The 22,675-nt window shown below is 48.4% G+C and overlaps 1 protein-coding gene across 1 annotated transcript in view; it reads right to left on the bottom strand.

Moving 5' to 3' along the window:
- The window catches only part of LOC110197030 (sodium channel protein type 5 subunit alpha-like), a 188,873-nt gene that overhangs the window by 137,047 nt on the left and 29,151 nt on the right, over window positions 1-22,675 (bottom strand). The window contains exons 2-3 of the mRNA XM_078152081.1: window positions 7,362-7,680; window positions 2,442-2,560 (exon numbers count right to left, since the gene is read on the bottom strand). Of these exons, the coding sequence (XP_078008207.1) occupies window positions 2,442-2,560; window positions 7,362-7,628 (386 nt within the window). The 5' untranslated portion in view covers window positions 7,629-7,680. The remainder of the gene's footprint in view (window positions 1-2,441; window positions 2,561-7,361; window positions 7,681-22,675) is intronic.

Raw genomic sequence — 22,675 nt, 5'->3', positions numbered from 1 at the left:
TGAAAGCCATACTATGTCTGCCATCCCCCCTCCCAGGGAGGTGCGATTAGGTTACAAGCAAGCCTGAAGGCAGCCTGACAGAGAATAGAAGTCACACAAAAGGCTAGCCCCAGGGAGGGATGTGTAGAGGGGGAGAGGGCAGCCCCTGGCTTTGTCTCAGTGACAGGCCGGCCTAGTAGAGGCTGAGTGGATGAATGTCGAACAGAACAGCCTCCCGTGTCCTCTGTGACACCAGCTGGTGGAATGACCTCCTTCTCCCCCTCCAGCTGTCTCTCTGAGTCACTGCCTTGCCACCAGGCACCCTGGGTACTCCCCAACTCCCCGGGCCCTGCCCCCTGACAAAGGTTAGGGACCCTCCTGTTCCTGAGTCTGAATCAGGGAGTGAAGATGGGTGGGGGGAGGTGCCCTGACATCGTATACTACATACATATCCCGCATTTGGAAAACTAGCCCAGGAGTGGGTGGAAGGGAGAAGGATTGCTAAATAGTTCAGTCCCAGCAGTTAGGATTTGTGCCTATTGGAGTCATGGTGAACTTTTGGGCCAGACACGCAAAGAAGGTGGGATGGCATTAAAAACAGACCGTGTGGGGCAGCTAGGTGGCTCAGTGGATAGAGCACTGGCCCTGGAGTCAGGAGGACCTGAGTTCAAATCCAGCCTCAGACACGTAACACTTACTAGCTGTGTGACCCTGGGCAAGTCACTTAACCCCATTGCCTAGCCAAAAAACCAAACCAAAACAAACAAACAAAAAAATCAGACCATGCTCCCCACCCTGTCATCCTGACTCTACAGCCCACTTAGACTTCCTGGGCCTCAGTCTCCCCATCTGTAAGATGAGGGGTTTGAAACTTGGGAGTTGCTCAGGTTTCCTCAAACTCTAAATCCATGCTCCTATGACCAAGGGAAACAGCCTCCATGTTTATATTCCCTAATCCATTTCTTAACTGCTGTCCCAGAGCAACCCATGTGACCTTCTAGCCTTGACCATTCTGGCTATGATATCCCTGACAAGTGGTCTTCCTGGCTTTTCTTGAAAACTGCTCCCTCCCACACTGCGTGTATGTGTGTGTGTACATGCGTGTGCCTGTGCATGTACATGTGTATGTGTCTCTGTGCGTGCGTGTGTGTGTGTGTGTGTGTGTGTGTGTGTGTGAGAAAGAGAGAGAGAGAGAGAGAGAGAGAGAGAGAGAGAGAGAGAGAGAGAGAGAGAGAGAGAGAGAGAGAGATTTCTCCTCTGAGGTTGGGAGATGGTCCCAGCTTCCTGTACCCCTGCACGGGGTGAGAGAGATCACAGCACAGAGGGAGGAAGGGAGCTCCTGCTTGGACGGGCCATTTCAAGGACTACGCACCCACTCCCAGACCAAAGGGGGAGGAGGAATCTGCTAGATCTGAGGCTGCTCATTATACACTGGGAACAAGAGTGCAATTGAATTGTCAGAAGTTTTTCCTTCTGACTCCAAAAATCATGTGGCCTGTCTGCAATTCTCACCTATTGTGAGGTCAGGCCAAGTAGAAGGCTAATCCTTTCCCAGGACAGACCCTCAAATACTCCAACACAGTTCTCCTGCCCCACCCAGTCTTCCCGGCTTCAGTCTAACACTCTCTGTTCTTTGAGCCAATCTGTGGATGGTCTGATCCCCAGGTCCCTACAATTTTAATTGCCTTCCTTTGGACACCCTCCAGACTGTCAAGGTCCTTCCTAAAGGGTGGTACAAGGACTGAGTGTAATGCTCAGGTGTATGTTGTCAGAGTCAGTCTAGTAGCCCTGGACGATGGTAGCTTTTCTGGCCGCTGAATTACACTGCTGACTTATCCTGACCTTGCCATCGACTGACGAGCCAGTGTCAGTTTCACACAAAAGGCCATCTAGCAATCTTGCACTTCTACAATTGGTTATTTAGACCAAGCAGTGGACTTTACACTTTTATTCCTACTATATTTTGTGTTATTACTAGCCTCCATCTATGAGGCATCATGGAGTAGTGGAAAGAGGGATGGCTTTGGAGTCAAAAGTCCTGGGTTCAAGTCCTGCCTCTGACACATTCTATCCATCCGGTCACTGTTAAGTCACTTAACTGCTCAGTGTTCTAGGCAACTCTCTAAGACTATGAATTACTCAAGTTGCTGATCTGAGTGGGTGGAGGAAGTTTTCACAGCAAGAGTTCCCTATGCTGATGAAATCATGGATCCAGGTAACACCCCCAACTCTTGGCTTTGCGATAACTTCAAATGAGTTTGTGCGACACAGCTCCTGGAGGGTCAGGAGGGCTGACTCCCATTCAGGTATCCAGAAGCATGCAGGTGGCCCCCAGTTTTCCAGTCAGTCTCTCACCGCAGCCCTCAGCCCTCTCCCCACCAAAGAGCAGCAACATGTGCAGAGCCCCACCCATCCCAGGTCATTTCTAGATGAGCACCCCCAAACAGCACTGAAAAGGATATGAATGAACCAAGATTTTAACTGCTGCTCTCCGGATGGGATGGAAGGGGCTGAGGATGTACAAGGCATTTGTGGCACTAAATCGGAAGATGGTTTTCCCTTTGTTCAGTACGATGAAGGTCTGTGGATAAAGAAAGAGAGATGGCAGAGAACAGGTTATGAAGCAATTGACTACTCTCGGATCCCAGATCCCAAAGCTGAGAGGAGTGGGAGTCCCCTGCCACAGGCGAGGCTGGGACAGGGCTCTGGTGAAAGGGGAGTCAGCCCAGGGGGCCACAGAGCTGCCTGGGTTGTAGAAGGCTGAAGGGGCTGATGGAGAGGTGATGGAGGGTATGATGTGGGAGGCACTGAAATAGAGAACAGAAAGGACTGCACTTCTGGATTGGATCTGGGCTCACAGGATTACAGATCAAGAGCTGAGAGGGTCCACAGAGCCCACCTAATCCATCCCATTCATTTTACAGAGGAGGAAACTGAGGCCCAGGAATGATCAGTGACTTGTATCAGGTCACACAGGTAATGCACAGCAGAGACAGGTTTTGAACCAAGGTTCTCTGCTTCTCCAGCCAATGTTCTTTCTGATGTACCACACTGCCTTCTCCTCCCTGAATAGACAAGCCCAATCCCAAGGCACTGCCTCAGAGCCGAAGCTGAGCTTAGAGCATCCTCCAAACCAGGGCGCACTATGGACTTCAGGCTCTCACTCCTTTTCTCCCTCACCAGCTGGCTCTGCCTAGCTGAGCAGGGGGAGATGAGAAGGAAGGTGCAGAAGACAGAGAGAGAAATGACAACCCCAAGGTGAAAACTAGCTCTAATCTGGAACATGTCCAAAAACCTCTGTCCCCACCTCCTCAGGAACATGCAAATCACACACAAATGATATGCAACTTTTAGGCAAAGACGGTCAGACCCCTCTGCCCCATCAGCTCCCACCCCAGGCTGCTGTGAAGACTACACCAAGTAGTGGACAAATGCATGAGGGGCCAGGAGGTCTTGGGATGGGCCAATCTCATTGCTCTTTGGGGAAGACTTCAGAAATTTCCCTCCTAGTTTTCTTCAAGCCACCCCTCCCGTTTTTCCCCTGCACTCTGCCAGGTGGAGGACCAGAGGTGGGAGACTAAATGTGTCTGAGACTCAGGGTGGCACTGGGGATAATACCATGTTGGTCTTGGTATCAGGAATCCAAACTCTGACACTGACTGGTTGTATGACTCTGGGCATATCACTTAATCTTTGCCTGCCTCAGTTTCCTCATCTGTAAAATGATGAGGTTGGACTAGATCAGATGTAAAATACCACCGGGGCACATGTAACCCAGAAGACTCCCATGTGCAGCCCAAATCTGATTGAAATGGTAAAATGAGAATGTAAATGGGAAATACTGAACAAAATACATAAATGCAATAAAACATAAATAATATTAATGTGTGCTTTTTAAAGTTCAGTATGTGGCCCACATGGATTCTTCTGAATGGCTTAGTATCCTCTCCCCTCTATCTTCAATTCTATTTGAGTTTTATACCACTGGACTAGAAGATCTCTTAAATACCTTTCATTTCTAAATGTGTCATCATTCTGTCAATGAGCAATGTCATAGAATGCCTCAGTCTGAGCTGTGGTTTCCATGACTTCTGCCTTACTAGATGGTACAGTGGATAGAGCTCTGGAAGACCTGAGTTTAAAACCAGCCTCAGATATTTACTAGCTGTGTGACCCTGGGAAAGTCACTAACTTCTATCTGCCTCAGTTTCCCTACCTGTAAAATGGGGATGATAATGGCACCTCCCTCCCAGGGTTGTTGTGAGGACCAAGTGAGATAACATTTGTAAAGTGCTTAGTACAGTGGCTGGCACATAGTAGGTGCTTAATAAATGTGTGTTCTCTTTTCCCCTAACCTGGGCTGACCCCGACCCTGATCTTGATCTCAACTTTCAAGCCTTGATGCTGACCTCAGCCCTGTCTGCTATAAACCAAAGGTTTCCAGACCAGCTTTTCACTCAGTTCCTCCACCCAAAGTTACTGCTATTTCCTAGGACACTCCTTTGGAACCTTCCTCCAAGGCTTATTGACCCACTAACAGGGATGGCCATCCAAAGGCTGGCAATCACCTGCTTGTACAGCTCAGACATTCATCACAGATGGAGAGTCAGCATGGATTGTCCTGTAATCACACACCAAAATGGACACACTCGTGCTCGCTCTCTCTCTCGCTCTCTCTCTCTCTCTCTCTCTCTCTCTCTCTCTCTCTCTCTCTTTCTCTCTCTCTCTCTCTCTCTCTCTCTCTCTCTCTCTCTCTCTCTCTCTCTCTCTCACACACACACACACACACGTTCAAGAACACAGACAGGCTGACCCACCTGCACTCTCACTCCTGAATATAGTCACTGACACCAGTGCCTTCCCCAAGGCTGGGGCTGAGTGGAGGTTTGTGGCTAACCATGACACAGACACACAGACCACACAAATGTATTATTGTGGCTGAAGCAGGATTTGAACCCAGGTTGATCGATCTGAAGCTAATCACAACATTCCATTACATCTCAAAGGTCATCGGGAATCTCTTAATTTACAGATAAGGAAACTGAGGCCCATAGAGGGGTGGGGACTTGCCAAAAGTCCCACAAGTGGCAGAGCTGAGAGCTGGAGCCCAATCCTTTGGCTTTACATTTAGCACTTTCTACAACACTACACACACATTACACACACATCTGCTCTCACTCTCTCTCTCTCTCTCTCTCTCTCTCTCTCTCTCTCTCTCTCTCTCCAGGCCAGTTGCCACTAGGGAAGTCAATGACATGTACTTTGGAGTCAGAGGAACTGGGTTCAAATCCACCTCTGTTTCTTCCTCCGTATGACCTTGGGTAATTCCCAGAACCTCCCTGGGCCTCAGTTTCCTCATCTGTAAAATGAGGGGGAGTGGGGTGGACTAGATTTCTTCTGAAGTCCCTTCTAGTTCTGTCTAGGATTTTATGATCTAAAGTCACTTAACCTCTTTGGACCCAATCTCCTTATGTGTAAAATAAGGGGGGACAGAGCTTGGATCAGAACTGGATGGTGTCAGGGGTCCTTTCCTGTTCCAGGTCCAGGATGCTATGACCTAATACCTCAGCAGGCCTGTCTCCATCACTGCCTGAACTCCTGGGCCCAGCTCTTCTCGGGAAAAGGCCGGCATCCCTATGCAAATCTTGTTTCCTTCTGCAGGGAGATGGCCGGATGCTGGGCCAGGCCACAGGGCAGAGCCAGTGTGAGGCAGGAGCAAGCTACCTGTGCTCTCCACGTGCAGGAGGAGCCTCAGGGAGCCCCCCCAGCAGCTTCCAGGACAGGCTCAGGAGGCCCCACCTGTAGGTCAAACAGAGACGACAGGGAGGGCTCCAAGGAGCCTGAGGAGAAGCAGCCCCCGAGAAGGCTGAGGCTGAGGGGCTGGCATGGGAGTCAGGGCTCTAGGGGTTAATGCTCAGCCCAAGAGGAAGAAGCCTACTCTCCCTTCCCCAGGGAAGCCCAGAGTGGTGCTATCCTAGACCAAAGTGGTGGGTCTGACCTAGGCTACCCAGACTGGCAAGGGCCCCCACATCCCCAAACCTCTGGTCCACTACCGGCCAGACCTCAGTAAAAGAAAGTCCAGGAGAGAAGGCACAGCGGCCCCTCTGGCCTGCCCAGGAGATGCAGATTTGCTTCTGGGCTTCCTCTCAGGTCTCCATGCCAACGGAAGGGTACGATGGCACCAGACTGTCTCCATGTCACACAGTGTCCTCAAGGCATTCCCTGGGGGGGCTGCAGTGGGTAGCTCCATATCTCCTGGTGAAGCTCAGCCTCCACCATTCTACATTTAGCTGAGGTCAGTAGGAAAACCAGTGAGTGCCCTGAATGTGTGCAGAGACCATCTGACATAGGAACCACAGGGTAACTGGAGGGGAAAGAATGGTGGGAGTCTGGAGGCAGAGGCTTTAAGTCTTGATTAGGTTGGGTGGGACCCTGGCAAATGAGTTAACTTTTCTGAGCCTCTGTTTCCTGATGTATTAAAAAAAAGCAGTCTGAGAGGCAGTAATATAATGAATAAAGAGCTGGCCTTTCAGTCGAGAAGATCTGGGTTCAAATCTTGCCATTGATGTACCCTGGATGATCCTGGACAAGTCAATTAACTTTTTTTTTTTTGCTAGGCAGTGGGGTTAAGTGACTTGCCCAGGGTCACACAGCTAGTAAGTGTTAAGTGTTTGTTCTGAGGCCAGATTTGAACTCAGGTCCTCCTCACTTCAAGGCTGTGCCACCTAGCTGCCCCTGTCATTTAACTTTTAAGTATGCCCTAGGTAACTCTTTAAGACAGATACTTGCAAGGAAAATGCTGACCTAGGAGATCTCCATACCAATGAAGTCATGAATCCAAATTCCATCAAAAATTAAGAATGGAAAGAAAGAAAAAAGGGACTAGAAGGACCTTAAAGGCCATCCAGTTTAACCTTCTCATTTTACAGATGGGGAAACTGAGGTCCAGAGAGGGGAAGTTTCTTACTGAAAGTCACAGTGACAGAATTGGAATTTGAATGCAGGCGTTGGGGCTACAGACCCACCAAGCTTGCTCCTACTGCCTGCTCAATCACAGGGCTCCTGTCCCATTTGAGGAGTCAATGATCTCTGGAGGGGGAAGCCTGTCAGGATGAGAAACTGGCTGTGGGTAACTAATCCATAAAGCATGGAGGCTATGTAAAGATGAGGGACACTCTGTCCTGGAAGTTCCCATTTTAACAACAAAGCTCAGCCTCACTTTGTGGAACCTGGAACCTGGAAACGAGGATTAGAACAGAGATCATTTGGGGACACCATCCCACGAAACTCACTGACTGAGCCTTGGACCCCCCAGACCTCGTGAGGATTAGACCCATTCCCCCATCCAGTGTGAGCTTGTTGGCTCCTGGGCCTCAGCTCACCTTTTGGGTGCTGTAGAAGGGGTCCAAGTCCTCCAGGGGCTCCCCAATAAGCTCTCGGGGTGGGTTGCCATAAAGGTCCGGCAGCTTCTTGGATGCCTGCAAGTCCAGCTGGGGCCGAGGCTTCTCCTCCTCAGTCGGAGTGTCCTGGCTCTCCTGTGCGATGCTTCGGGCCTGCTTCTCTGCAATCTGCTTCTCAATGGCTGCCAAGGATTCTCGAGTGAACCGGCGGAAGCTGTTGGTGCCCCGGGGTAACAAGAAGTTTGCCATCTTTTCATCCTGCTTCCTAGGTGCAGGCCCCCAGTCCACCTGGTAGGAGCAGCTGGAAAAGACAATTGATCACACAGTCAGGCAACAAGCATTGATGAAACAAAGGCCTGATGTGTGCCAGGCGCTAGGCGCAGGCATGGGAGCTGGACTTGGGCTGTCACTGATAGATGGGGAACTCCCAGACGAGGAAGCTCCTTCCATGAATTAAAGTGAGTGCCTTGTCTGCAACCTGAACAGGTGTACATACCTACTATGTGTCAGCAATCTGAGGGATAGAGACAAGGGCTGGATCAATGATTTCACTGATACAGGGACAGCTGGCTGGCTCAGTAGATAGAACACAAGTAATGAGTTCAAATCCAGCCTGACACACTTGTTGGCTGTGTTACCCTGGGTAAATCACCTAACCACCATTTGCCTCTGTTTCCTCTACTGTAAAATGGAGACAGTAACAGTACCTCCCCCCAGGGTGGTCGGGAGGCTCCAATGAGATATCTGTAAAGCACTCAGCACAGTGCCTGGCTCATAGTAGGTGCTATATGAAAATGTCTTTCCTATTTTCTTTCCTTTCTGGAGTAGGGAGAACCTGAGTTCAAATCTTGCCTCACGCACTAACTAGCCGTATATGTCATTTAACCTCCGTTTCCCTCAGTTTCCTTAACTGTAAAATGAGGATAATAATAGCATCTGCATCAGATAAGATAATATTTGTAAGAAGTGCTCAGCACAGTGCTTGGCCCACAGTTGGCGCTACATAAGTGCTTCTTCCTTTCCCTTCCAGAGGGGCATAGAGCTCGAGTTGGGAGGGACTTTGAAGATCATTTAGTCCAGCTCCCTCCTCTTCCAGTGAAGTGAAGAGAGCTGCCCAAGGTCACATAGGCAGTCAATAGCAGAGCCAGGATTTGAACCCAGGTCCTCTGACTCCATATCCATTGTCCCACACTGCCTCCAGTAATCTAGTCCCCATCTACCTTTCTAGCCTCAGGCTCTCATCTACAGAGCTTTCCAAATGGCTCCTCTTAACATTCTCTTCATTCTGGGCAAACATGTCTCCTTGCCCTTTCTGTGTACTATGTTCCCATCTCCACGCCTTTGCCTAGGCAGTTCCTGTAAGTTTACACAGCTGCCTCTGGGCATTCTTTCTTTCAGAGCCCAGCTCCCATCCTTCCCCCAGTTGTTACTATTCTTTCCCTCTTGAAATGATACTTTGTATAACTCTGTCTATATTTTGTATTTATTTCTCTTCCCACTGAGCCTTTCCCCCAGTAAAAGGGAAGCTTCTGGAGGGCAGGAAATGCTTCCTTTTTTTTTTTTTTCAACGTTTGCATCCTGAGTGCCCAGCACGGCATCATGCACTTTGGTAAACTGACCTGAAGAATTTTGGAAGGGCCAGATTACTTAGGAGCTAATGCAGGCAAAATAGCTTTGAAGAGCCTCCAGCCCCATCTAACAAATGCCGGGCCGCCCATTTACCAACCCCCTGGAGGATGCGCAGGCATTTTTAGAACAACTCGCTGGGGGTAGGGAGCATGATACTGACCGGAGGTTGGCTACAAATCAGACCCTTGACTTTGCTGCAGCCAAGAAGAGCTCACTTTCTTCCTGAGACTAAAGCATTTGCAGAGTTTTCCCCAGAAAGCGCAGTTCCTTGAGTTCCCCTCCCCCCCAAAAGGCAGTACTGCTCAGAGGGACACACCATAGGTATGGGTAGGTTGCCTAACCCTTCTCCAGGAATCTGGACCTCAGTTTTCTGACCTGTAAAATGCAAGAGGGTTGGACTGTATAATCTCAAAAGCCCCTCCCAACTCTAAATCTATGTGACCTTGAACAGGTCACTTATCCTTTTGTGGACTCATTTGCCTCATCACCACATAATCTTACTGGTCCCTTTCAAATTCAGATGTAGGATCCATCTTCCCTCAGGCTCGTCTCTACCAGGCTGAACTCTGAACACAAGCACCTAACCCGGTCAGAGCACTAAGGGATGGCAGTGGGTGAGTTTCTTTTTCTTTTATCCCTTCTCTGTCCCAGGCAGTCAGTCAGCAAGCAAGCATTTACTAAGTGCTTACTATGTGCAAAGCACTGGTGAGACGAAGAAAGGACAGTTCCTGCTCTCAAGGGGCTCACAATCTAATGGGGGTTACACTGGGGAAACATCTTCAAACAAGATACAGACAGGATAGATGAGAAGTAATCAGCAGAGGGAAGGCACTGGAATGGAGGGCTTGGAGAAGGCTTCCTGTGGAAGGTGAGATTTGAGCTGGGACTTGAAGAAAGCCAGGGAGGCAGAGTTGATGAGGGAGGACATTCCAGGCCTGGGGGCAGGCCCACAGCCAGGAGATAGGGTGTCATGTGTGTACAGGACAGTAAGGGGGCCGATGTTCTGGCTAGTAGAGTGTGTGAAGTGGGTAAGGTAGGAACACTGGAAAGGGAGAAAGGGGCCGGGCTGTGAAGAGCTTTCAAGGCCAAACAAAAGACCTCATATTTGATCCTGGAGGAATAGAAGTTACCGAAGTTCATGGAGGGTTGGGGGGAAGTGAGAGTGAGTGTTTCTAGAACCTGCACTTTAGGAAAATCACTGAGCAGAGTTTACATTAGAGAAAGGACAGACAGAAGGCAGGCAGAGCCACCACCAGTCCAGGTGTGAGGGGATGAGGGTCCCCCTCAGCGGGGCGGCAGCATCCGAGGAGAGATGGGGCCATGTTCAAGAGGTGCTGCAAAGGTAAAATCAATAGGCTACGGTAATAGATTGGCTATGGAGGGGGTGGGGAGGAGAGACTGGGGTACTGGAGAGGACACCTCGGTTGGGAGCCTGAGGGACTAGGAGGATTGTGGAGTCCTTTACAGTTTGAGGGAAGTTAGGATGGAGGGGGAGCATTTGTGGGGAGGGAGGGAGAGAATGAGTTCTGTTCTGGATGGGTGCAGTTTGAGATGTCAACAGGTAGCTTGTGATGCAAGCCCGGAGCTCCTGAGAGAGGTCGGGCTGGATATTCCCAAAGGAGAGTGCCTGCAGCCCTCAGGTCAGATCAGGAAGAATGTTGGATTTAGACTCCTCCACTAACTAGCTTGGGGAAGTCCCTTAAGTTTTCTGGGCCTCAGTTTATTCATCTGTAAAACCAGTATAACAATACCCAAATTGCAGATGTGTGGTGAGGATGAGAACACACAATCTATCACAGAAACACAGAATTGGAAAATACCTCAGGGGCCATGGAGGCTGGTCTACATCAAATAAGAATCTTCTCTATCATATAACCAACAAGTTCATCCAGGCTTGGCTTGAGGACATAGAATGACAGGGAGCTCACTACCTCTCCAAGCCATCCATTTTGCTCTGGAGCACTTTTAATTGTTAGGAAGTTTTTCCTGTAGTCAAACTTAAACTTGCCTCCCCCCCCCCACCAAAAAAAAGGGCCCAATCACTGGTCTTAGTTCTGGCTTCTGGGGCCAAATTGTACAAATCTTCCACATATGCCTTTCAATACTTGAAGGCCATTCCCTAAGTCTCCTCTTCCCTAGACCACACAGTCTCATTCCCTTGAACTGACCCTCATAGAGCATAACCTTGAGGTCCCTCACCACCCTGTTTGTCTTCTAGATGGGAGGTGGGAGGGAGAGAAGCTTATTAAGTGCCTACCATATGCCAAGCACTTCACAAATATTACCTCATTTGATCTGCACAATCACCCTGAGAAATAGATGCTATTATTACCCCCATTTTACAGTTGAGGAGACAGACAAGCAGAAATGAAGTGATCTGCCCAGGGTCACATAGCTAATAGGTATGTTGGAGGCTGGAGGTGAACTCAGGTCTTCTTGACCCCATTGCACTCAGAAATGTGGTACCCCTAGCCACCTCTAGGGATCTGAATAGTCTCCAGATTACTTTCTTAAAAAGGACAACTGAACACGACTGAACACAACATTCCCAATGGGGTCTGAGCACATCTGAGGACACAGTGACTTATCATTGCCCTGTTCCCAAACCCTCTTCTGCATCTCTTCCCATTGTCCAAGCTGGTTAGCACGCTGATGTCTCATAACCAGCTTTCAGGCCACTAAAACCAACCCCCAGCTTTTTCCTCAGATCCTCCATTCAGATTAGAGATGACTCACCCACCTCGTACTTACTTGTGAGGTGGCTTTTTTTTCCCCAGGCCAAGTGAAGGACTTTTACATTTATTCCTATTAAATGTCATCTTGTTAGATTTGGTTCAATATTCTAACCTATTCAGGTCTTTCTGGACCCTGAGTCATCCAGGGGCTTAGCTGCCCTTTCCCAGCTCAGTGTCACCTGCAAATGTGATGAGCCCTCTCATCTCAGCCTGATAAAAATGTTAAACAGTGGAGAGCCAAGCCCAGACCCCTAGGGCTCGAGACATCCCTCCTCATAGACATTGACCAAAAATGATTTCTCTTTGTGTCTAGGAATTTCAACCAGTGCTGACTACAGAACTATGCCTTCATGCCAGTCACCATGATTACCATTATTTTTAATTTTAATCTACACAGTTTCTCATCATTAGCCAGCATCTGTGTACTCTATGCCATGATGAGAGGTAGTGTGGTGTAGTAGCTAGAGACCTTGCTGAGTCAAGAGGAGCTGGGTTCAAGTCCTACCTCTAACATATATGTCTGATCTTGAGACCTTGGGCAACTCACTCAACATCTTAATGACCTCGGACAACTCCTTAAGACTGTAAGTTGTAGGTGCTGGTCTCCACTGGCACAGAGAGTTCCCTCATTTTATTCCTTATGGTACAGAATTCCTTGTACCCCCTCCCTCCCAAAAAAGTGATGTGCAAGATTGTATTGGAAGCCAAAATTATTCAAGCCAACAAACATTTATTAAGCACCCACTGTATGTCATACACTGTGCTGGGCACTGGGGATACAAAAACAAATCAAAATAGGGGGCTTGCATTTTATCCTAGAGCAAAACATTTGTCTCCTTTTCCAAAGGTGAAGACTTTTATTCCTGTTCCCTGAGGAGTACCATCCCTGGAGAGGTGAAATGGACCATACGGGCGTCTTTCAGTTAAGAAAGATTCACTTTACAATCAACTTGGCTGAAAGGCATTGAGTCCATTAGTCAATCCATTAACCAATCAACCAGTCTTTACAGAGTGCTCATTATGGACCTTCCAAAACTTGTTCAGTTGATATCCTTGGCATATATGAAAAAGTGAATATTAAAAAAAGCATTTTATTGGTATATTTTTGGTTTTATATCACCTAGATTTCTTCTGAATCAGGGAATTCAGACGCTTCAGTGCATGGTGCCTATGAGATATGCCAGGGAGAATTGAGTATGGAGTGGGGAAGGGGAGAAACTGAGAGGAAGAGGAAAGCTTTGTCAAGGAGTAGGGACATGGGGAGGATAGTCGCTCATTCATTTGACAAACTTTTACCCAGCATCCACTAAGCACAAAAACCCTGTGCTAGCTGCTGGAAAAAATAGGTGACTAAGACCCTCCATAAGAAGCTTCCAGTGCAGCCATGAAATCGCCCATGAAGATACCAGGACAAACACAAACCAGAATTTAATGGCTCTGGGAGAGGTACCATGTCGCTTCTACCTGCGTGGGCAGATTAGGAAAGGCTTCAGGGAGAGGGACGAGGCACTGGAGAGGATTCCAACAGGTGGAAACAGTAGGTGAGTGGCAGAGGCAACAGCTGAAGTGAGGCCATGTGATGGGCGGCCAGGAGGAGACGGCATTCCAGGTAAAAGTAACGAGCGTGGGAGGACACACCCAAGCGGGATTAAGCGTGGGCTGCCTCTCAGGGTTAATTCCGGTAACAGTAATGCTGCAAGGGCCAGCCTAGCAAAGCACACAGATGCTCAGTCCCAGGTCATTAGAAGAAAGACTCTTTGGCCATAACACCTCCTGAAACAAAGTTAAAATACAACGCGGCCCTTCCCGTGTCTTCAGTGATGGCAGGGAGGAGGGAAAGGAGTCAGAAGATGCCAAGAATCACGCCATTTTTAGGTCACATAGAAACACAGCCCTCACTGGCAGTACTCCAAATGTACCTTTTGTCCATCTATTGCATGCGCTCCCCAGTGCCTAGCACGGTGCCCAGCACATAGTAGACTGCTTCATAATAAACACTTGTTCTGGCTGATTGATTGACTGACTAGTGGATTGACAGGTGTTAGAAGAGCGGACCCGCATCAGGACTGATATTCTTAGGGTAGACAAAAACAGAAGACAGGAAGAAGCTGTGGCCAAATGGGACCGTCGCTCTCAGGTTCTCCTTGGAAAGGCAAACAGAGGAGCTGGAGAAGCTGGTTCTAGTGCGTGTCCAAAGGTATAACAAACATAATTTCATGGGGCACTTGGGCACCTTCCATCGGCTCCTTTTTAGCATCCACAATGAATGTGAAAATAAGATGGCCACGGGATAAAACTGGGCTTGGTACTTACTAAAGTGCTAGTTGAAATGACTGGCTGATATCAGCTCAGGGGTCAAGGGGGTGGAGAAATGCTAGGAAGAATTTTTTTTATGCCAAGTCACTGTGAATTTTGATACAAGGTGACTTTTGATAAGGAAATAGGGGGCGCCATAGCTCACAGAGCACCAGGCTGAGAGTCAGGAAGACTCATCTTCCTGAGTTCCGATCTGGCCTCAGTCACTATCTGTGTGACCCTGGGCAAGTCACTTCACCCTCTCTGCCTCAGTTTCCTCATCTGTAAAATGAGCTAGAGAAGGAAATGGCAAACCACTGCAGTATCTTTGCCAAGAAAACCCCAGATGAGGTCATGAGGAGTCAGACACAACTGAAAAAGACTGAATAACAACAACTGAATTTGACATGAAGGTGGGAATGGAGAGGATGGTGAAAAACATGTTGGAAATTTTGGTTGAGGTTGAAAAACAAAGCAAAAGAAATCCAAGGCCAGTGGGAGCCTCATGATTGTAGATCATGGCTTTTAACCTTTTTGTGTCCTTGACCCCTTTGGCAGTTCAGTGAAGCCCTCGGGCCTCTTTTCAGGATCATGTTTTGATGCACAAAATAAAGTACACGGTATCACAGAGGAAGCTGATTATATTGAAATACAGTGATCAAAATTCTTAAAAAAAAAAGTTCATGGACCCATGTTAAGAACTCCTGCTTTAGGTCAAAAGGTGCTAGATACGATAAGTACCAAACACCACCACCAAAAAATCACATGGACTCCAACTTCAAAAGATCGGTAAGCTCTGGTGCCCCAAGGCACCTCCGAAGCATTAGCCTGCGTGCAGTCAGGACGTCATCTGAGCCAAGATGGAGATGAGCCGCCAAAGAAAAGGCGAAAGCTGAGACGGCAACAGAGAGGAAAACGGTAACAGTTTCCATGAGACCTGGTCACATGATTGGTGCCCCAAAGTGGGAAATTACCCTGTATCTACTTTTCTTTCTACAGGCCCTTTCCACCTACCTAGGGGAGAAGGGAAGACATCTCCAGGAAACGATCCCAAGGACTAGCCTGGGGCTTGCTGAGACCCTTCTGCAAGGGAGCCCAGCTCCTCAGCCACATCAGCGATTAAGCCTGCCTGCTAGAAGCAATCCTGAACATACAGTGGAGCCCCGGATTTAAAGGCAGGAATTCCTCATGTTACAGGTGAGGAAACTGAGTCCCAGCAAAGTGAGGGGACTTTTGTGTTGTCCTGCAAAGTTGGGATTCAAACTCCAGGATCGTCAACCATTCCTCTACAAACCACAGTGAGGGGCAGGCTTCTTGCCTTGCTGGCATCACAGATGCAAGATTCACATGCATGTGCTCACGTGTCTATGATCCATTGAGATGACATATGTAAAGCACTTTGTATAGTAAACCTTATAGTGCCGCCCAATTCTGGTCACACATCTGCTCAATATACCCAGATGCAGACCCTGCTTCTACTGGTTCTCACTATGGGGAGTGTGTCTTACATCACTTACTGTGATGACTCATGACTCCCCCCATGGCACGAAGGGGCCTTCCCAAGGCTCAGCTGATGTCAGAAGCCAGCAATTGCACAGACTGACTCTCATCCTTCCCTCGTTCCCTCCCCTGCACTGGACACCCTTGAGAGTAGCCAGGGCCCTGGATCACTCACCAAACCACCCCCTCAGGCCCCAGGCTCTGTGGCAAGCCTAGGGAGGATCTGAGGCTGATCCCATCAAGTGGGAGGGACTCTGTTAAAGACCAGACCCCTGATCATGTCCAGGACCCTAAGAGCAGTTTCTGAGCCCAAAACAATGTGTCTGAAAGCCCAGTGTGAGAAAGCCAAGCTGGGGCCAACCCTAGCATTCCTTTGCAGCTCCCTTGAAAGCACCTCTCACAAGGGAGAGCCAAAGACAGGCAAGATAGACAAACGGTCATGATGGCAATGACAGGCAGACAGACCACTACCATGATAATAAGAGTAAGCACACAAATGGCACCTTCAGGTTTTCAAATTGTTTTGTATATATCTGATCCTTACAAGAACCCTGGGAAGTAGGTGCTATTATTATCCTCATCTTACAGTTGAGGAAACTGAGGCGGAGATGTCCTTGTCCAGGGATCACACAGCTAGCAAATGTCTGAGGCAGGATTCAAACTCAAGTCTTCCTGACTCCAAGTTCACCTCTCTAGGCACTACACAACCCAAGAAAGACAAAATGAGAGGGAAAGGCAGACAACACACACACACACACACACACACACACACACACACACACATGCCCTCCAGCTTCCTGGCTCTCATCTCCACCCTTGTTCTCATCTCCTCTCCCTGGTGACTTATTGCCAGGGGCGCCTGCCCTGCTCTCCTGCTAGCCTGAGAATGGCAATGTAGTCTCAGACAATTCTAAACAGGACAGAGCTTCTGCCTGAGGGCACAGAATTCTGACAGACCACACCTGAATGCTGCTGCCTTTCCCAGGACTCAGGAACATCAGGTTAGGTTGACACAGTGACATAAGATGCCCCGAAAGGAAGCCACACACACACACACACACACACACACACACACACACACACACAAGTTCCCAGGAGAATGAGAATGATGGGCCAGCAAAGCACCCAGACACAAACAAGGAACAGTAGATGTGCAAAGACCCAAGAGCATTCTGGTACCTAGCCTGGTGCTTAGCACACAGTAGGTGCTTAATATATGTTTATTCTATTTAAGAGAACCTCCCCCCAACACACACACCATGCTAATCACCCTGTCACGCCCTGTGATAACTCTCAGTGAGCAGAATGTAAAGGGGAGCATCTCACATGTACCACCGAAGCCCATCACTTGAGCATATTGGTTATACATGTCCTCAAGGTCAGAAGAACTTCTGAATTCTCCTAATGCCAATAGCACCTTCCTGACTCCAAGGTCATTTATTCAGTGTTCACCATATGCAAGGCACTGTGCTAAGTGATGAAGATACAAAGAAAGGCAAGAATGCCTGCCCTCAAGGAGCTTACACTCTAATTGAGGAGACAACTTGCAAATCTCTACCTCCATTCAAGATCTTCCACAGAGTAATTGGGAGATAATGTCGGAAGGAAGCCATTAGTCATGGGGGTGACAGGGATGGCCTCCCCCAGGGTACCAGCCATAGCTGGGCACCTGAGGTTACCCATTAGCCCCCACCTCTGCCACACTATGATCTCCACCCATTAGGTGAATAAGTCTGAGCTCTCTCCCAAGGGGTGGCCCTTCTAACACTTAAGATAGTTATTTCAACTCCCACTAAAATGCTTTTCTAGGTTGAACAGCCCTGGTTCCTTGCCCCAGTCCTCCTACAGCATGATCTCAAGTTCAGGGCTCACTTCTGTTTGGTCAGACCACCTGTGTGACCTTGAGCAAATCCTCCTCTCTGGACCTCAGTTCTCTCCTCTGTAAAGTGAAGAGGTTTTGATTAGATGTTCCCTGACATCCTACCTAGCTCTAAGTAAAAGTACAGAGTACTTAGGGGTGTCCCACAGATCTGGGCTTTATTCTCCAGTCTCAAACTGGGCGCAGTGAAAAGGAGAAGGCTATGCAGAGAACACACTTCCCTTTTTCTGCTGGGGCCAGGGGGATGCTGGAACTGGCTCAGATCTGGTGAAGAGCAAACTGATCATTAAATTTTCAGTGTGAACAGGTACAGCTCAGAAATGGGCAAACATTGCAAATCTGGACTTGATTTATTGCTTAAGACTTCAAAAAGTGATGGAGAAAATGCTAAAAAATGCTGATTAGACTTAAAAGCATGTCAAAGATACTGTTTTTCCCCCTAGAGAGCTGGTTGTTAAGCATTTCCCAGCCCACTCCTGGGCAAGCCCCTTCAATAAGGTAGGCTTGGCTTTGCCTCCCGAGTGGTCTCACTCACTACTTCCTCTTGGATGCTACCTCAGATGGGGTCCCTGGAGACTCCCTCTCTGAAACAATCAAAATCTGAACAAGCCAGAGCTTTGGGGGAAGCTTGAGCTGTGTTCTCCAAAGGGGTGAGGCCTATTGTCTCCAGAAGGCCACCCTACTCTCCATTCTCCTCACTGGCCTGTTAGCCCGGGGATTATTGCCTGCCTTCTCATCACCAATCAACTGAAACTGAGCTTTCTCAATGACCCTCTAATTGCTAAATCTATTGGCTTTTTCACCATTTGCAACTTTCTAGATTTCTCTGCAGCCTCTGACACTGCTAATCACCTTCTCCTTCTGGCTGCTCTTCCTCCTTGGGTTTCCATGGCACTGCTCCCCAGGCTCTCCTCCTACTTATATTCCCTTTCACTGACTGACCCGAGGAGTGCCTAGAACTCTGTAGCCAACGAGTGGGGTAACCTTGATGAGTCTTCCCAAAGGCCCAGAACTCAAGTTCAGTTGAGATCCATTGGGGAAAAAAAAAAGATCTTCAAAGCCAGAAATGCCCTTGAGTTTGATGTCAGCAGTGTGGCTCGGTGGGATGGGTGGATGTCTTGCAGGACACCCTGAGTTGTATTAGTAACCAAATCAGGTGTCCCCTTTTCATCAGCATGAATGTCCATGGCCTTGGCCTCAGCCATGCTGAAAGTCAGACTGCCAATTGTGTTCACTCCCCTGGAATTCACAGGATCCAAGAATGTCAGAGTTGGCCAGGGCCTTGGCCAGACAGACCAAGAATCTCATTTATCTTACATCATACATCCATCTCCCCATCAAGAGCCTCCAGTGAGTGGGAACCTGCTCCTTCCTGGCCCCGCCCCCCCCCCCCCCCCCCCGACCTCGTAGGGCTAGCCCTGACTGCTGGGAAGTCTTTCCCAACATTGAGCTCAAATCTGCTGCTCTGTAACTTCCACCCACTGTACCTGGTTCTGCCCTCAAGGGGCCAAGCAGAATAAACCTTCCACTTGACAGCCCTTCAGAGGCTTGAAGACAACTGGTATGTCCCCCAACTGTCTTCTCTTTTCTGGGCTAAATAGCCCTTGTCTTTTCACCAATCCTCCTGTGGCAAGGACTCTGAACTGCTGAGGTCCATGAACTTGCTGAAAATTTTTTTGTGATAACTATTTCAATATAATTGGTTTCCTTTGTATTCCAATGTATTTTATGCATTTAGAAATAATATTCTGAGAAGAGGTCCACAGACTCCATCAGACTGCCAAAGGGTACCACAATACGAAAAAGCCTAAGAACCTGTCACAAGGCATGAGCTTAAGTTAAGGGCTCACTTAGCTTTGGGATTCAGGTAGGAATACACTTGGTCTCTGGTAAAGCAGGGTCTGTTTTTTTAATACTGCCTCCCAATCATCTGTTATCTGGAAAACATGCTTTCTACATGAAACAATTCAGCAAACATATACTTTCATTTCACTAGAGTTCTCTTAAAAAATTTCATTAAGGCTTTTTGCTCATTTACATGGCTGATTTAATTTGGTAAGAACGAAAAGGCAAATAATTCACAACTATTGTATGGGCAAGGTGATATAATATTGTGTTTTGGCTTCCTCCTGGCTTTGATTTTCTTTCAAAGTTGTATTCATGCCTCTTGTTTTTTATACTAAACATATTTCTTGATGAATGAATAAATAAAGTATTTTCTAAGTACTTACTGTATGCAAAGCACTGTGTTCTGTGCTGGGGCTATAAGGGGAGGAGCCAGCCAGCCCTTGCTCTTAGGGAGCCCACATTCTAATGGGGGACAACACCAGGGAAGGTGCTCTGCAGATGGCAGATCTCATAGTCCTCAAACAAGAGCAGAGGCTCAGGAGTCCTTTTTAACGTCATTTCCACTGATAAGAGGCTAGCAGTTTCAAATGTTTAACCATCTGATGGCTCCAAGGACTGGGTGACCAGAACTTTCCTTTCAGGGTCTCCAGTAGCTGCAGCCCCTGCAGCTGCATCTTCCCAGGGGCATCTTCCCAGGACAGCAGCCGCGGGCTCGGGGCTGGAGCCCTCAATCTTCCCAAGGCTCCTGGGTTCAGGGTGTGAGGGGAGCTGGGGATCAAGGTGAGGGTGGCGGTGGTTTGATTTGCCTGGAACATGCTGCTTCCTGTCTCTCTCTCCGTCTGGGGGCGCTGCTGTCTCATCTAGGTTTTGTTATGGATGGCAACTGGTTGGCATTTGGTGGGGATGGTTACTCCACTTCCCTTCCCCATCCTCATTCAAACCATCCCTAAAGAGTTCAGCAAGGGGCAGCTAGGTGGCGCAGTGGATAGAGCACTGGCCCTGAAGTCAGGAGGACTTGAGTTCAAATCTGCCCTCAGACCAAACACTTGACACTTACTAGCTGTGTGACCCTGGGCAAGTCACTTAACCCCAATTGCCTTAAAAAAAAGAGTTCTGCAAAACTGACTGACAAAATGATTGTATCACATCATAAAGAGCATTCTGAACCTGTATACCCCCACATTTCTACCAAGAGGAAGTTACGAGCTTTCATCATTTGTTAGCAGGCACCAGTATCGTGACCAGAGTTTAAGACCCAAAGAAAGACCAGGTGCCTTCTGTGCTTTTTGGGGGTCGGTGGTATTGGTATTTTTAGAATTAGTCCATCACTAAGCATGTGACCTGGACACAGGCCTTTGCAAAGTCAAGGAGGTACACGATTGAATACTAAGTGTGGGGAAGAGTAAGCAGGACACTTTGGGGGTAGAATAGAGAGATTGCGAAGGAAAGTGATATGAAGTGAGCCCGGAAAGATAGCCAACTCATGAGAATCAAATATGGGGCAGAGCCTCTGACCCATCTTAGGCCCCCTCCCTCTCTTCTTCTCCAATGTGAACCGCTTAGGACCATGGCACCTCAGAGCAAAAGCTGGAAGAGTTCTCGGAAGTTATGTAGACTAAACCTTCATTCTACAGATAAGGAAACAAAGGCACCAGGAGACTAAGTGACTTTCCCAGAGTCCTGTAGCTGTAACCACAACCAGTGCTAAGCTCAGCAGACCCTAAAGCCACAGACATAGTCTCTTCAAAGATAATATCAGACAACAGAATCTTGGGCTAAGCTCAAAGCACCAGGTTTTATTCAAATGAATTTCTCATCAAATCTCAACCCTCTCTCAGAGTCCCAGCCGAAGGTTCCATTAATCCTCTGCCTAGAGCAAAGGTCTGTGTGCTCATGCAAGTGTGCACATATATGCTCACATAGCACATGTGAGTGCTCACACACATGCACTCACATACATACATGCGTGCTCACACACACAGTTTTCCTCCTATCTTCCCACCCTCTCTTTCCCACCTCCCCTCTATCCTCGATGGCTCACATAGGCACAGGCTTTGTCCTGCTGGAGAACTGTCAAGTGGAAGAGGGAACAGTCTTACTCAGCTTTGCCCCAGAGGATAAAACTGGGAGCCCCAGGTGGGAGATGCAAAAAGACCCATCTAGGTTTGAAGTCAGAAAAAATGATCTGACAAGGTGGGCTCTCCTGGGGTCTGATGAATTTCCCTCGGCAGGTGCAAATACCAAACGCAAAATTCCAAGGGCAGTCTAAGCCCTTCATAATCCAGCCTCCTCCCAGCTTCCTCCCCACTCCCCACCAATTACTCTTAGATGCAGTGGCCCCCTGCCTGTTCCCTGAACAGGATCCTCCATCTCCTGGCTCCAGCCATGCCTTTCCCTGTCCCCCCCTTCCCCTCCCTGTGCCTGGAACACTCTCCTTCCTCATTTCTATCTCTTGGCCTCCTTCAAGTCCCAGCTAAAATTCCGCCTTCTGTAAGAATATTTTCCTGACCCAGCCTCACTCCACTCCGTCCAATGCCTTCCCTCAGTCTATTATCTCCCAGTTTATCCTGCCTATGGTTTTTTTGTACATAGGTGTTTGCGTGTTGACTCCCTCCATTCTGACTGTGAGCTCCTTGAAAGCAGGGATTGTCTCTGGCCTTTCTTTGTATCCCTAGCACTTGGCAATGTACCTGGCACATAGCAGGTACTTAATAAATGTTCGTTGATTGATTGGCTGAAGGTCTGTAGGAAGAGGGGAGATGACCCCTGGTAGGGGATGGACCGTGGTTCACAGATACGGGTACCCCCTACAGCTCCGACAACCCTTCCATTTTGGAGATCCTATAATTACTTGGTAACTGTGTGATCCTGGGTAAATCACTTACTCTCCCTGAGCCTCAGTTTCCTTATTAATAAAAGGATTGGGTAGAACTAGAATGCCTTGGAGGTCCCTTCCTTATCTGAATCTAGGTTCCTCTGATTGATATGTTTTCTTAGACATGGACAACCACACATGGGTAGGCCTGTCCTCTAGGGCCCCCTCTCTCTCCAAGTCCCCCTCCTCTTCCTTCTCCCCCTTCCCCTGGCCCCAGCATTCCCTGCAGCTCTCACTCTGACATTCACATGGATTAGGGATGGTGGGAGGGAGGAACGGGATTAAATAATCAGCCCTGAACAAATTTGAAAATACATGGGATTAAATATTTACAGTGTCTCCAAGATCTGATAAGGGCAGGCTTGGGAGAGGGGAAGGTGGGGGAGTCTGGGATTGGATCTTTAGGGTACAAAGTGCTCTTCATCTAAATGAGCTGCTGCTAAAGAGTGGGGATGGGTCATGATTCAGGGCTGGGACTAGCATTTCTCCCTTCTCCTAAGAGGCCATATGGTATAGGATGCTGAAGTCAGGCAAG

Source organism: Phascolarctos cinereus, unplaced genomic scaffold (genome assembly GCF_003287225.1).
Source record: "Phascolarctos cinereus isolate Bilbo 61053 unplaced genomic scaffold, phaCin_HiC Scaffold_4;HRSCAF=312, whole genome shotgun sequence".
In the NCBI taxonomy this organism is placed as follows: Eukaryota; Metazoa; Chordata; class Mammalia; order Diprotodontia; family Phascolarctidae; genus Phascolarctos; species Phascolarctos cinereus.
This window is presented reverse-complemented; position numbering and strand designations above follow the sequence as displayed.